This window comes from Phasianus colchicus, chromosome 20 (genome assembly GCF_987193195.1).
Source record: "Phasianus colchicus chromosome 20, bPhaCol1.hap1.1, whole genome shotgun sequence".
Lineage (NCBI taxonomy): Eukaryota > Metazoa > Chordata > Aves > Galliformes > Phasianidae > Phasianus > Phasianus colchicus.
Genome location: NC_143455.1, coordinates 11,132,695 through 11,145,837, shown reverse-complemented (window position 1 = coordinate 11,145,837; position 13,143 = coordinate 11,132,695). Strand labels below are relative to the sequence as shown.

The 13,143-nt window shown below is 52.6% G+C and overlaps 1 protein-coding gene across 3 annotated transcripts in view; it reads left to right on the top strand.

Moving 5' to 3' along the window:
* CASKIN2 (CASK interacting protein 2) overlaps positions 1 to 13,143 on the top strand; it is a 30,348-nt gene that overhangs the window by 6,973 nt on the left and 10,232 nt on the right. For all 3 annotated transcript variants that reach the window (XM_090122205.1, XM_031598614.2, XM_031598615.2), the window contains exons 3-4: positions 11,595 to 11,646; positions 13,016 to 13,113. In XM_090122205.1, coding sequence (XP_089978331.1) covers positions 11,595 to 11,646; positions 13,016 to 13,113 — 150 coding nt within the window. The remainder of the gene's footprint in view (positions 1 to 11,594; positions 11,647 to 13,015; positions 13,114 to 13,143) is intronic.

Below are 13,143 nucleotides of genomic sequence, written 5' to 3'. Positions count from 1 at the left end.
TCCGCAGCCTGCTGCAACGTGCTTCCAGACAGCCCACAGTAGGTGGAAGGGGGAGAAGGAGGCTTCAAAGGCTCCTGCAAGCATGGCTGCCTTCCTGCTTCAGGGATTGTGGCGAGACTGCAGCTGCACAGCACAGGAAGGCTCCTTTCCCCATCCCACAGCTCTTGGTCTCTCTTGGGGGAGTCTCCTCCAGCAGTCATGTGCCAGCCTGCTCTGTGCTCAGTGGTTTGTTGTTGTTGTTTTTTCTCACCTTCTTTTCCCTCACTATCACAGATCTTGTCTGTCCCAGCTCAGTTGTGGGTTTTAGCCCTTTCTATTCCTTTTCTCTCATGGGGAAGAAAGAGCGCTACATGGGCAGCAACAGCAAAAGTAGTGAGCATGCGATCACTTTTCAAAGCCAGCCTCTCACAGTTGTTTTCTTTGGAAAGGGGCCACTGCTGGCCCTGCATGGGGCCCAGAGTCCGGGAAAGCATCACTGTGCCAAGCACAGGAGATAAACCACAAGCAAATGATGTTGCAGAGGTGGATGGCAGACTGAAGATTCAGCATCCAGCCTGGTGGACATAGCCCCATCATCCCGTCCCTCTCTGCACCCCATATTCACAGGTCCATATCACCCTCATTCTTGGTCTATATTTCTGTCCTCATCCTTTGAAAGTGCTTTTGCAGTCTTCAACACCTTGCTGCAGCCTGTGCCACTTATTGCTATTTTTCTTCTTTCATGAGTGAAATAGTAGGAAGAAGAAAAAAAGTGGGGGAATTATCCCTAGGGGATGTGCAGGGAGCTGCTCTGGGGCATTGCTTGCCTTTGCGCAGCCTGGGGACTGGCCCATCTCTTATGGGAATCGGAAGCAGGCTAAGAGCAATCCCAAGCACAGCATGCAGGAAGCTGAGGTTCTGAGCAAGAGAGGGATTTCTTCCACTCAGGCACCTTGTGGTGACTCAGCCCTGGAGTTGGGGCTCTGCTTCCATCTTACGAGAGCCGCAGAGGCTGTTTCAGTTGCTTGGCTCAGAAGTGTGGCATGAGTTGGATGTTAATAGCTTAAAAACAGGCAGTCAGGGAAGCTCTCAGCAGCCCAGGACAGTGTGTGCCTGGCTGCTGGGGGAGTGCGAGCTGTAACGCAGACAATGCTTCCCCAGGGCAGGGTAATAGATGCAGCAAGGACATTGCTGGCACCTGTATACCATCCTCTGTTTGCCAGACTGGGACATGCTGTGGGGCAGAGGGGTCCCTGCAAGGAGGTGGCACGTGGGGGATAGAGTTGATCTGAGTAGCAACAAGCTGTGCATTGTCATCTTCTAACTCAGGAGCATTTGAGTATCCCCAGTCTGCCCATGGCACTGTAAGGGAGTAGGCTGTTCTGGTGATAGCTCTTTGCCAGCCCAGAGCAGTGGGGACAGGACTTGGCAATGCCCCAGCAATGCACAGGGCTGGTGCATGTTGGGAGCCACCTCTCATACACACCTCATCCTCTGTCGTGTGCTTGGACATTGCCCCACATGTACCTGGGCTGCTGGCTTTCTGCCACCCAGAGGGAAGCTGATTCTGTATTAAAAGCTCTGACCATCCTCCTTGTGAGGCTGAAGATCTGAGGCTGCAACCTAGAAAAGCCACCCAAAATGTATTCTGCACCATGGGCGTTGGCCCTTTTGGAGCAAGGATAAGACTGTCCCTGAAAACTGAACCATGCTCACCTCCTGCCAACTCTCTTGGGCTGAGGGTGAGACCTTTTCTCCAGGACAAGGAGAACGACTGAATTCCAGCAGCAATTGACAGCATTTCTTGAGGAGGATGGTTCCCAGCTGCTTGGGAGTGCATGGTAGCATCCTGGGAAGGCTAGGAAGAGTTAAAGAGGTGCTTGGTGCTGTGTGTGTGTGTGTGCATGCACGCGCCCTGCTTTGTTTTTAAAAGCGCTTTGGCTGGCCTGGCCCTATGCCAGTCTCAGGGCTGCCATTGGCAAAACACAACTTTGGTGAAGAAGTATGAAAGGGCAGAAACTAAATAACAGTAAACTACCTTTTCTGGCTCCTGCAATAGGCAGGGGGTGGGGAGCTGAAGGGTGGGAGCTGCAAACTTGCTGCTTCCCCCACACTGTGCCTCAAGTTCCCCCAAAATCACACCCTGGCTGGAGAGGCTAGGATCTGTCTGAGCCTTGGGCTGCAACGTTGCCAGGATTCGCCAAGGTGTCCTGATGAGTCACAGACCTGTCTGGAGATGCCCAACCTGCTTGGAAATGGCTCTGCTGAAGTGATCTTTACCCTGCTGGGGAGGGGCCGGATGTCCTTGCCCATCCCTCACTTCTGTGAAATGCCCAGGGCTGCAGCACTCTGCGTGCAGGGTGGATGCACAGTCACCACAAGCTGTTTGCAGTGTGAGAGAGAGAGAGGCTGGAGCAGCAAATCAGCACTGCTTCAATGGCAAGATAAGGAAGCAGGGCAAACCTGCATGCATGGCAGATACACGGCTCCCGCAGCTTCCCAGGCCTGGTGCAACATGTCTGGGTGTGCTTCTGCAAAGCCCTGCCAGTGCTGGCGCAGCTTCTCCACAAGGTCCCAGCCAAATGTGGGAAGACAGCACGTGTTCTCCTTGCTGTGCTCAGGAGCAGTCAGTGTGAGCCAACCCCACTGGCGGCTGTGCCATGAGCTGTGAAATCTCCTGGGATTTCATAATACTGCCCTTCACCATGAGCACTGCTGGTGATGGCAGTTGCATAACACACCACGGTGTTTCTGCCTCTGTGTGCAGGAACTCTGCAGTACAGACCTTGTGACCTGTGAGGAGGTGGCCATGTATATGCTAGCAGTGAGGAGAGCATGGGATGGCTCAAGCTTTCCATTTTGCAGATGCTTCTTGTCCCCTTGGAGCATTGGTCTCAAAATCTCTCTCAGCTGCTGTCCTTGCTCTCTTTCCCTTCTCCCTTCCAGCAGCCCAGCTCAGGTCTTAGTCTCGTCCTTTGACAAGGACGGGTGTAGATAAGGGTGTTTTCAGGCTAGGGCTGAATTGGGTAAAGCACCTGTAGGGAAAGCATGGACTGGGAAACCCCTGGACCTTTTCTCACCTCTTCAGGGCCTCCTCACTACCACCCCAAATGGCACGGGCTGGGGCACGCTATGCTGCATTAAGACCATGTGAGCACCACTCACCTCGGCTGCTTGGGTCAAGTCCTCTGCAGTGCCTAATGATTGCCTTTGAGAGGGTACATGGTGCTCAGCTAGCACCATAAAACAGAGGGATTGCTCTGGGAGCAAGCCCAGGGTACGCTGGTTGGCCTGAAATACCTCAGGTTTGATTTTGTTTGAACTGGTGTGATGGGAAGAGCTGCTCCTGTCTTCCTCAGATAAGCTCCCAGTTATTCTTTCAGTTTTAAAAAAGGGGAAATGTATCTCCTGGTAGTGGAAGAGGCAGTGGGGCACTGGGAAGTCAGCAACGTCTCTGCAGCCGGCAGGGATCTGAGCTGCTCCAGGTGTTTCATTGTTAGCGAAGCCGTGTCCCAGAGCAGCGCTGAGCTCTGGCCAAGTGAGGAGGTGCGGTGACACTGTGCTTTCTTGCAGCCTAGTTCTGTGGCACAGGCACATGGCTCAGTCCCTTGGCAGAGTGATCGTAGTAACATCCCTGGGGCTGTGCTGCTCTGATGGCATTTTTATCTTCCTGTGAAAGTGCAAGGAGTGTGCGGTTCACTTGCTTTAACCAAGGCTGGTGAAATGTGGCCATGCAATGCTCAGCTGCCTCTGGACCCCTTTGAGGGATCCCCAAACTTGCCCAGCCCCAGAGAGGAACCCTGCTACCTCTTGCGTTCCCCTGAGGAGGTGCTCCCCGATGTGGTATCTGTCCCTGTGGTTATATTTAGCAGCGTGCTGGACTGAATGTGACCCTGGCGTGGAGGGGGGTTTCCAGCTCTGCCCCCTGCAAGTTATGGCTCTGTACCATACTGCTGCACCCTGCTGTGAATCCCGGGGGCATTTTATGGCTGGATTCATGCTGACTGCAGCCCTGGATGTTTTTCTGGCTAGAATGTAAGTAAGCCCTATTGTGAGGAGGGCAAGCTGGTTCTGTGTGGTGCCTTTTCCTGTGAAAATGAGCTAGTGTGACCCTTTTTCCCCCTTCACACTCCCTCTTTCTCCTCCCCACTCCCTCTGGGGGATGCTGGGAGGCAGCAGGTGGGGTTTCTGTGCTCGGCTCCCAAGTCCTGCCTTTGCCGCCAACTCAGGCTTGCCAGGGCTGTTCCCAACACGTACCCGGTGTGCCGGGAAGGCATAAACAGATCAGGTTCCCGGCAGGGGTCCAGGGACCAGGCAGGTCTTGGCTTGTGGCCCAGCACCGTGCAGTTGTGTTGAGGTGTGGGAAGCACCAAGGGAAAGTGATGGAACTGAGGGGACAATCCTTGATCCTGCTGTAGGTCGGCCCTTATGCAGTATGTAGTGGGAGACAGGGCTGTTCCGTGTTATCCTTGTACCCAGCTGGTTCTGAGCATCTGCCAGCAGTCTCTGGAACAGCCACGGGGCCACAAACCTGTGCTGGGCAATGTGAGGAACCCATGGCCCCTGAGCAGCTGTGGTACAGGGGATCAGGAATGCGGGGCTTGGAATAACTCAGCAGCCGCTGAGGCCCACAGCAGGGTGGTTGCAATGCCCCTGATGTATGTTCTCATTCTGTCACGGGGGCAGGAAGATGCCTGTCCCGAAACATATGGCGGTGGGGGGACCTACAGCTTGTTGTAGGTACCACAGCCTTGTGACACAGTGAGGCAGCTCTCTTACCTGTCCTGTGGCAGGGATAAGGAGAGCAAAAAGGGTCCTTCTCTCAGGCTGCTCGTTCCAGACTGGGCGAAGCTCTGCCTGTGCCAGCAGGGACAGATTTGTCCTTTCTCCTTCCTGTTGTGACCTCACACAAGGGGATGGGACAGCAAGGAGGGATCAGTGTGCCCTGTAACCAAGCCTTTCCTGACTTGCCCTTCCGTTGTCTGAGATGCGGTTTGCAGAGTGATCCCCACCAATCCACGTTGTCCCTTGCTGTGTGGGAATGTGGAGCTGCCACTGTTTCATAAGATCCTATTGCTCTGTCCCAACACAGATGCTATCACCAGCTGCAGCACTGACACTTGCAGGAGCTAGGACTAAGTGTTGCTCATCTGACATCCCTGGGTGTGGTGGGGGCTGGAGCCATATGTCAGCACTGTCCAGGAGGGAAGAAAAAGGTTTGCTGGAGCTGCTTAAGGTGGCTGTGGGAAGCAGAGAGCCTCTTATTTGGTCTTGGCCACACTGGAGAGGCAGCATCCCCCCCAGAAGAGGGAATTTTTGTCTCATGAAGATGGAAAACTGATCCCCTGAAAGCGTCTGCTATCTTCCTCATCCCCTGCCCAGCCAAGGCTGCGCATCCCAGAAGAGCTGCCCGCGTGTTCGTGAGTGGAGCTGGCTGACAGCACCTGCTCACAGGTCAGAGGTTAGAAAAGGCATCTGCAAGGTATTTTTAAACACTTGTGACTTCAAACCCCATCCACATAGCCATGAGCTGGGAACAGCAGTTTGAGGTTCTGCAGTTCTCAGCTGCAGACAGTTCATTAACTGTGGGGGGAGAGCTGACGGTAGGGGAAAATTCAGTTTGAGACCACTACAGCGTTGGGGCAGAGTCTTTATTCAGAGTGGTGACTTAACCCACGGCCTTTCTGGGTGACCTTGAGTGAATGGCTTCACCTCCTGGTTCCTCCCCTCCCATCCTGTGTATGCCTTGCCCAGATTAGAATACATCCAGGGTGGGGACAGTGGCTCCATCTACCCTGGCAGCTCCTGCTCCAGGCACACAGCCATTTCCCTGGGGCCAAAGGGTGAGGAAGTCACACGATTTCCAGCCACTGCTGCGTGCTTTGAGGACCGGCTCTACTGGCCAGAGCAAGTCCCTAATGCCAGCTGCCATGTGCAGGGGACAGGAGAGTCTCTGTGGGTTCTGAACTGGGACAGATGAGGACAGAGCACCTTAGGCAGCATCAGCCTGGTACCCCAGCCTCAGCCTGGCCCTGCTATCCCCAGAAGTTGCACAGTTTACTGTGGCTGTAGGACTGGATCCTTGCTTCATTCCCATGAACTCATGGGTTTTTGTTGGCCACTCTTGACTGCTCTACATTTTATCTGGGGCTGTCATTAGAACCGTGAAATAGTTACATGTTCCTTTGGAGTGTCAAAGCCTACCAGGTGTAGGTGGGTTGCTGTGTCCCTGCCTGCCCTCCCTAATTAACTGTTGCTCAGCAAATCCGGACTCACTGACCTGCCTTAATCCTCCTGTGCAGGGCAAGCCCTCCAGCTGCTCTTCCTGGCACTTGCTTTGCATGTCTGGCACCAAGCCCAAGGGGCTCGTGGCCATGGGCATGTGGTAGCCTTGGAGGGGCACATGGAGGCACCCCAAGAAGGGGGTTGCCCCATGCATGGCTGCTTGGTGCTATTATTGAGGTTGTTCTCCTTGCTCTGGCTCCTTTTGTCTCACAAGCGCATTGCTTGCATGGTCCCCCACATCCTGCTTCCGCCCTTTCTTCCCACTGAATGACTGCCTGTCAGATTATTTTTCCCCTAATGCTATACTTTGCAATTTTCCCAAGTTGAATTTGCCTCAGTTTGTTCCCTGCTGCCTTCCTGATCTCTTTAAGACCCTTTGTATGATTTCTGTCCTCAATGATCAGCTCAGCATTCTCCACAGTTTATCATTTACTTGGCATCACATTATTGAAAAAGCTGAAGGTGTTGCTGCAGCCCCTTTGCTTGGGCATGCAGGACTTACAGTCCTTTCCTTTGCTTCCTTCAGAGTTCTTACTGGACCAGCTGAACAGGAGCCAAAGCACATTGCTAATGCCAGAGTAAATATTTTGCTGGTGCCTGCATCCTGCAGCCCCATAAGTGATCTCAGCCCCATGGCATTTCCAGTGTGTCACCTCTGGCACAGGTGGTGCTCACCTCTGTCCTTCCCAGGGTAGCTGCAGAAGCCACACTTGGCTGCTGGCCCCCCCTGCTATCGCCCCATCTCTTCCTGCTGCAGAAGGTGTACTGTCCTTTCGGAAGGATGGGGGAAATGGAAAAGGCTCCACCTCTTCCCTCTGCAAATACAGCTCTTCTGAATTCACATCCTGCAGAGTGAAATAGCAAGATCCCAGCCGGGACCGTGACTTCACTTCCTGGTAATGTGTTTCTCCAGCCAGCTGGGAAAGGAGCCTCCATATCTCTGAATGAGCTGCCTGGCTTCCCCCACCTGAAGTCTTTAGCAGATGTTTCCAGCCTGATGGGCTGGGGGATGTGGAGTGAAGATTTCAGCTTCATGGGAAGGGGAGCTCCCACTTGGTTGTAGCACATCGAAGCTCAGCCATGGGGCTGTGGGCACCTTGGTGCTCAGGGGGAATGGTTACGCACTGGTGCAAACCCCAGGGAAGCAGAAGGAGATGGAGTGAACCCCTTCATCTTACTGAAGTCTTTCTGGGTCCTGAAACCTGCAGCAGGAGCATGTAGTTTGCTCCTGCAAGGAAAAGGATGACTCCAGATGTCTTTCCAAAGTGATTCCTGTTCGTTACTTCCTCTCCTTGGTGCTGGCCCCATTCATGTCCTCTGAGATCATGAAATCTTGGGAGTAGAGAGGCAAGAGCTCCACCTCCTCAGCTGCACAGATGGAGACAGGGCTTCCGACTTTGCTTTTTTCCTTTCATTGTTCTGGGAATGTTTGCTTTGAACAAGCTGCTTGTTTTTTTCCTGCTTTGCTTGGGGGGGAACAGCAAGGGGGAAATTGGAGTATGACCAGAGGTCATTGGAGATGACTGGGGCTGTGCATTGTGGGGGTGCTGCTCCTGCTGTTTCCGACTTCTTTAAAATACTTAATTGTTGGATTTTCCTTGTGAAATACTAAGTAAGAGAGCAGTCTCCCAGTTGATAATATGATCCTGCTGTCGTGTTCCCAAGCACCTGCTTTTGCCCATCAGTATCTGTGGGTCCCCCATAGCAAACCATGAAGGAAGGCAGAAACTTTGGGCCATTGCTGTCTGCTCAGAAAAGGGACTTCAGCTCATTCAGTTCCTTCAGCGCAGCCGTAGCACAAGGGTACCCAGGGGGCTTATTCCAGCTAGATCTGGGGCTGAAACTGGGAGCAGTGCATGTTTATACTGGGTACTGTGCAGCCTGCAGGGCTGGGTCTGGTGCACCTTAACTTGGGTTTGGATGGCTTCTCCCATTATCTGCCGGGATAACTGGGGGTTTCTTCCTGCCAGGGGAGCTAGATCCAGCACTGGGCTTGGTGTTTAGGGTGCAGGCTGGTGTTTGTGGGACTGGGAGGCTTTGCCCTCACACAGCTTCTGTCACAAGCTTGCTGAATGGCTTTGGCTGAATTTCTTCATATCTGTGTGGTCAAGTTCCTTTCCTGTCAAAGTGGGCAAATCCCTTCCTGCCTGTTAGGAAACAGCACTTTTAAATAGCAGGTTTGTGCTGGGCAGCTGTGTCAGGAGGAGCTGGTTTGGGTGGCCATGGCAGACATGCCTGTAGATGGAGGGGTGGCAGGAAGGGGATCATTTCTGCAGAGGAGAGATAGATGGATGTCACCTCTTCATGCCACATTTCCTTGAGAGATATAAGGTCTATCCTGATACCCAGCCAAACCCAAGCAAGATGAGCCTCTCCTTCCCTGCAAGCAACCAACAAACGGTTCAGTGCTCCAGAGGGACCGTGTCTATCTCCATAGTGGTGCTTGAGGGGACAGCAGGTGTCCCCAGAGGGATGAGGTGAAAGGTATGAGTGACTCATGGAGCCCAGTGTGCTGGCACAGGGGGTTGGGCAAGGGTAAGTCTGATTCCATACAGCCAGCGCCTGGCAAGTATCCCAGGAGGTTAAATATGGATTTGCACCAGGCTGGCTGCCAGTGATGCTGTAAGGTACCCACCCTGGCAGACTGTCCTCTTGGGTGTCCCCATGTAACACAGTGCAGCCCCATGGAATGGAGGCAGTCCAGTCCCATGGAGAAACTGAGGCATGGGGCAGCAGCACACTGCACAAGTGAGCTGCTGGTGAGCTGCTTTGCAACATGTTTATGGGGACATGCAATCCCAGCTCCCCCTGCCAGGTGCCTTAGAGCAAGCTCCCTCCCCACCAGTGATGCGGGGCTGGAAACTGCTGTGAACAGGAATCCAAAAGTTTGAGAAGCAGTGCATTTCCCCAGCTGGGGTGGAGCGATCAGCTATTAGGGTTGTGGCACCATATCAGAGTGGAGCCTTTGCCATGGCCACATCCTGAGTAGCATGTGGGCCCTGTAAGTATAAGCAATTTGCTGGAGCCCTCTGGAGGTGTTTCCTGCCTGCTGCTTGGCAGCAAGATGCCGCACAGAAGTTTGCTTCCTTCCCTCAAGGACTTGCTCAGCCCTGGTCAGTGTTGCCAAGCCCCATCCTGCCTGGGAAGGAGCAGGTGAGTGCATAGGGTGTAGGATGGAGTCCGCAGGACCCCTTGGAGGAGCACGGGGCTGAGTATGGAGGACGTGTCTAGGGTTAACCTTTGGGAGGTGCAGAGTAGACTTTTTCCCTGAAATTCTCTCTAGCGGGGCTTTCTGCGTTTCAGTGTCAGTTCTCTGCTTTGGTGGCCTTGGTCCAGATTAATCCTTTGTGGAGGTGAGCATATGCCCAGCAGCGTGTTGGGCCAGGCCTGAGGGTACTCCAGCCCCGGTGTAGTCCCAAAGAAGGTGATGATGCATCTGGGAAGGATCCAGTTGCCACACTGCAATGTCATGGTTGGATTGGTCCCACTCTGTTTTACCCCATCCCCACATTGAGCAAATTGTCTTTTTGGGATTGCTTTGACTGGCTCCCATGTACCATATGCGCAGTTTTGGACAGGGCAGACGGGATGGAGCTGGCAGAAGCTGCCTTGCTGTGCTATGTACATTTTCCCCTGCCAAGCTGATCTCCTTCACTCTGCTCTTCTTTTTGCCTGTGCAAAGCCCGTGCAGGGTTTCTGCCTGTTTCAGGTATGCTCAGGTACTCAGTGGGCATCTCCATCCATTGCACTCTTTCAGCATTGCCCACCTAGCTCAGCTCTGGAGCTCCTGCCCATGTGCACAGGGAGGATCTCTTTGCGGGGGTTCTGTAGGTCTGCAGAATTGCTGCTTGGCTGATGATGGAGATCCCATCCCAATCTCAGTCATGGCAAGTAGTCATGAGTCCCTCAGCAGCAGCTACTCAAAGTCCATTCATATATGTGTAAAGAGCAAAGGTTTACATGGAATAAACTTAGAAATAAGTCCAAAAAAACAATAGCACAACCAAAGATAATGCCACATTTGGTCAAAATAGAACCAATTAACATCTTCATGTATAAAATTTTTTCTCCGAAAGAGTGGTCAGGCTCTGGAACCCAGGGCTGCCCTGGGAGAAGGTTGGGTCACATCGCTGGGGGTGTTTCGAGAACCTTTTAAGGGTGGTACTAAGGAACATGACTTAGTGGGGAAATAGTGTTGGTAGATGGTCTTGGAGGTCTTTTCCAATCTCCATGATTCTGTGAATAATTAGGCTGTTTACAGAACATTCTAAGTGGCAGGAATGCATGCACCATTACTTGGCTTCCTTTTAATTGTACATTTGGATGATGAATGTGCCTTCCCATTTTCAGCCCTGGTTTCTGGCAGAGGGGCTGCATATCTCCCAGTCTGCTCGGCTGCAAGGAAGGAGGCTCCTTTCCTAGAACCCCATCTCATTTCAGTGTGTCTTGAGCTGCTTCATCCTGAGCTGAAACCCTGTTGTCAGACTTTGATTTTTCATAGGGAACAGCACAGAAATCTTTCAAAGCATTTAAACTCAGCTCATCAGTGATAGGTCTGCCTGAAAAGGCAGATGAGTGGCCTCATTTCTTGCCCCCTGCATACCTTTTCCTTTCTTTCCCATTTTACTTAGCACATGAATTCCAGAGATGTTAATCCTCTGTCAGCCCCTCATGGAGAATACAACGTCCTCTCTGTGTGGGAGAAAGGAATTCATTCTAATTAATTGAGGGAAGGAGTGGGGAGCTGGGGCACGTGCTGGGACCAGGGTGGGATGAACATCTTCTGTTGCTCTGTAGCCTTGAAGAGGAGGGAGGGAGGGGCAGGTGGTGGGATGGCTGCAGTGGCACAATCCTGGCATTCATGGCCACATGCTTCAGCCTCTGACTGCACCATAAAAATGCCATTTGTGTGGGCTCTGGGCCTGGCCTTGGCTGGCAACAACAGCGACTGGGGGTGAAACGGCCCTGCTCAGCACTTCTGGGACACTGCTGCTTATAAAGGGGAAGGAAGCACTATCCCATACTGAGTGGTGGGAGCTGCGGGGTCCCACCCATCCAGGGTCCTGGGGGTGCACAGAGAAGGACAGGGAGCAGGAAGGACAGAGGGGAATGGATATGAGCTAGAGTGGGCTCAGCATGGTGGAGGGAGGGTTCGTGAAGGTGAATTGTGGAGGTGAATGTGGAGCAAGAGAGGGGAGACGTTGCAGGGATGGGGCAGGCGATGGTCTGCATGCTGGGAGGTTTCCTGTGGGATGTGGGTCCTAGTGGGTGTCCTGTTCAGCTGCAGGGGCTCTGTTTCTCACCTTGACTTTCATCACTTGTCTCTGCAGAGCTCCTGGGATCTGCAAAGCGCCTGAATGTGAACTACCAGGACGCAGATGGGTGAGTAAACCCCATGAGGCTGCTGGTTGCCTCAGCACTTCCAGAGAGGAGGGGAAGGGCTTGCGTGGGGCAGCTCTCTCCTCAATGCCCTCTTGCTTCTGTGTGGGTATTGTAAAGTTTTCAAAGTTAACTGCAGAGAAATGCAACAGTATTTCAAGATAGTGCTACTTTATGGAGCCAGTGCAAGCCCTACAGCAGCAGACAAAACCTGCGTGGATCTGAGCTCTTCTGCAACCCCTTCTGTAGGACTGGGGCTGAAACAAGTTCAAGTGGTGTCCTGTGTGTTGGGTAGCACACCGAGGAGCACTGTCCAGCCAGCCACAGAACATGCACATGCTTGTGTGCATGTTTAACATCCCAAGAGCAAAATCCCTTTATGTAGAGGGGTTAAAGAAAGAAAAGATGTGGTTGCTAAGTGACCGCAGCATATTTGTGCAGCTCATCACTTCCAAAATCCAAGCACTTAATAAGCTGGGTTCTGAGAGTTAAGGAAACCACAGAGGCCCATAAAATAAATAAGCACATTATTCTTATTGAATTAACTCCGACCCATAAATTATTAGCACTGGTTTAAGTATTATTGTTGTACCTAATTTCTGTGTGTTTTCTTTTTGAGGACTCTGTAGGAGGAAGTGTCAGTGCTAGCAGGCCAACAGGGGGTTGGAAATGTGCAGAGTGAACGTCTTAAAATAATAGTATACAGATGGAGCTTAATAGGAAAAAAAAAAATCTAATAGTAGAAGTAGATCTAATTCTGATAAGGCACAGGGCTCATGTTCAGGCAGCTCCAGGAGGGCTGCTGGTGCATAAAGGGTCCCTGTTGAAGCATCACGTGTGGTGTTTGGTTTATAAAAAGCCCCTGCAGGGATGGCCAGGGGGATTTCCTCCCAACCATACCCTTGTTTTGGAGTAGAGGTTTCAGTGTGGCTGTGTTGGAGAAGAAAGCAGCCCTTTGCTGTGGTCAGCACACCCCTCCTCATTTAAATTTCCCTCAGTGGTGTGAGGACCTCATATTTTGGCAGTGGCCTTGCAGGTGACAGCACAGGGGAGTGTGCTGGGCAAATAGACCCCTTTCACAGCCCTGAGACACAGAGCATATCAATTGCTGGCAGCCTTCCCTGCTGTGCCATGGCTCCTGGCATCACTGCTGGCATGTGCAGGACAGAGCAGGAACACTACAGGGGTATTTACCTCCACTTTGCTATGGGGAAACTGAGGCACTGGCTGACACTGAGCTGTGTTTGGAGCAGTCAAGTGGGACATAGCCATGAGCCACCTAGTGACTGTCCCAACCCTCATCCCGTGTCCCTGTGCAAAGTGGGGTTATCGGAACAACATGGGAGGAACTGAGCCCTGCCTTGTGCTGTAGGTTCTCAGCGCTGCACCATGCAGCCTTGGGTGGCAGCCTGGACCTCATCTCACTGCTGCTGGAGGCACAGGCCACTGTGGACATCAAGGACAGCAATGGTAAGGGGTGACCTCATGTCCTGGCCCTAT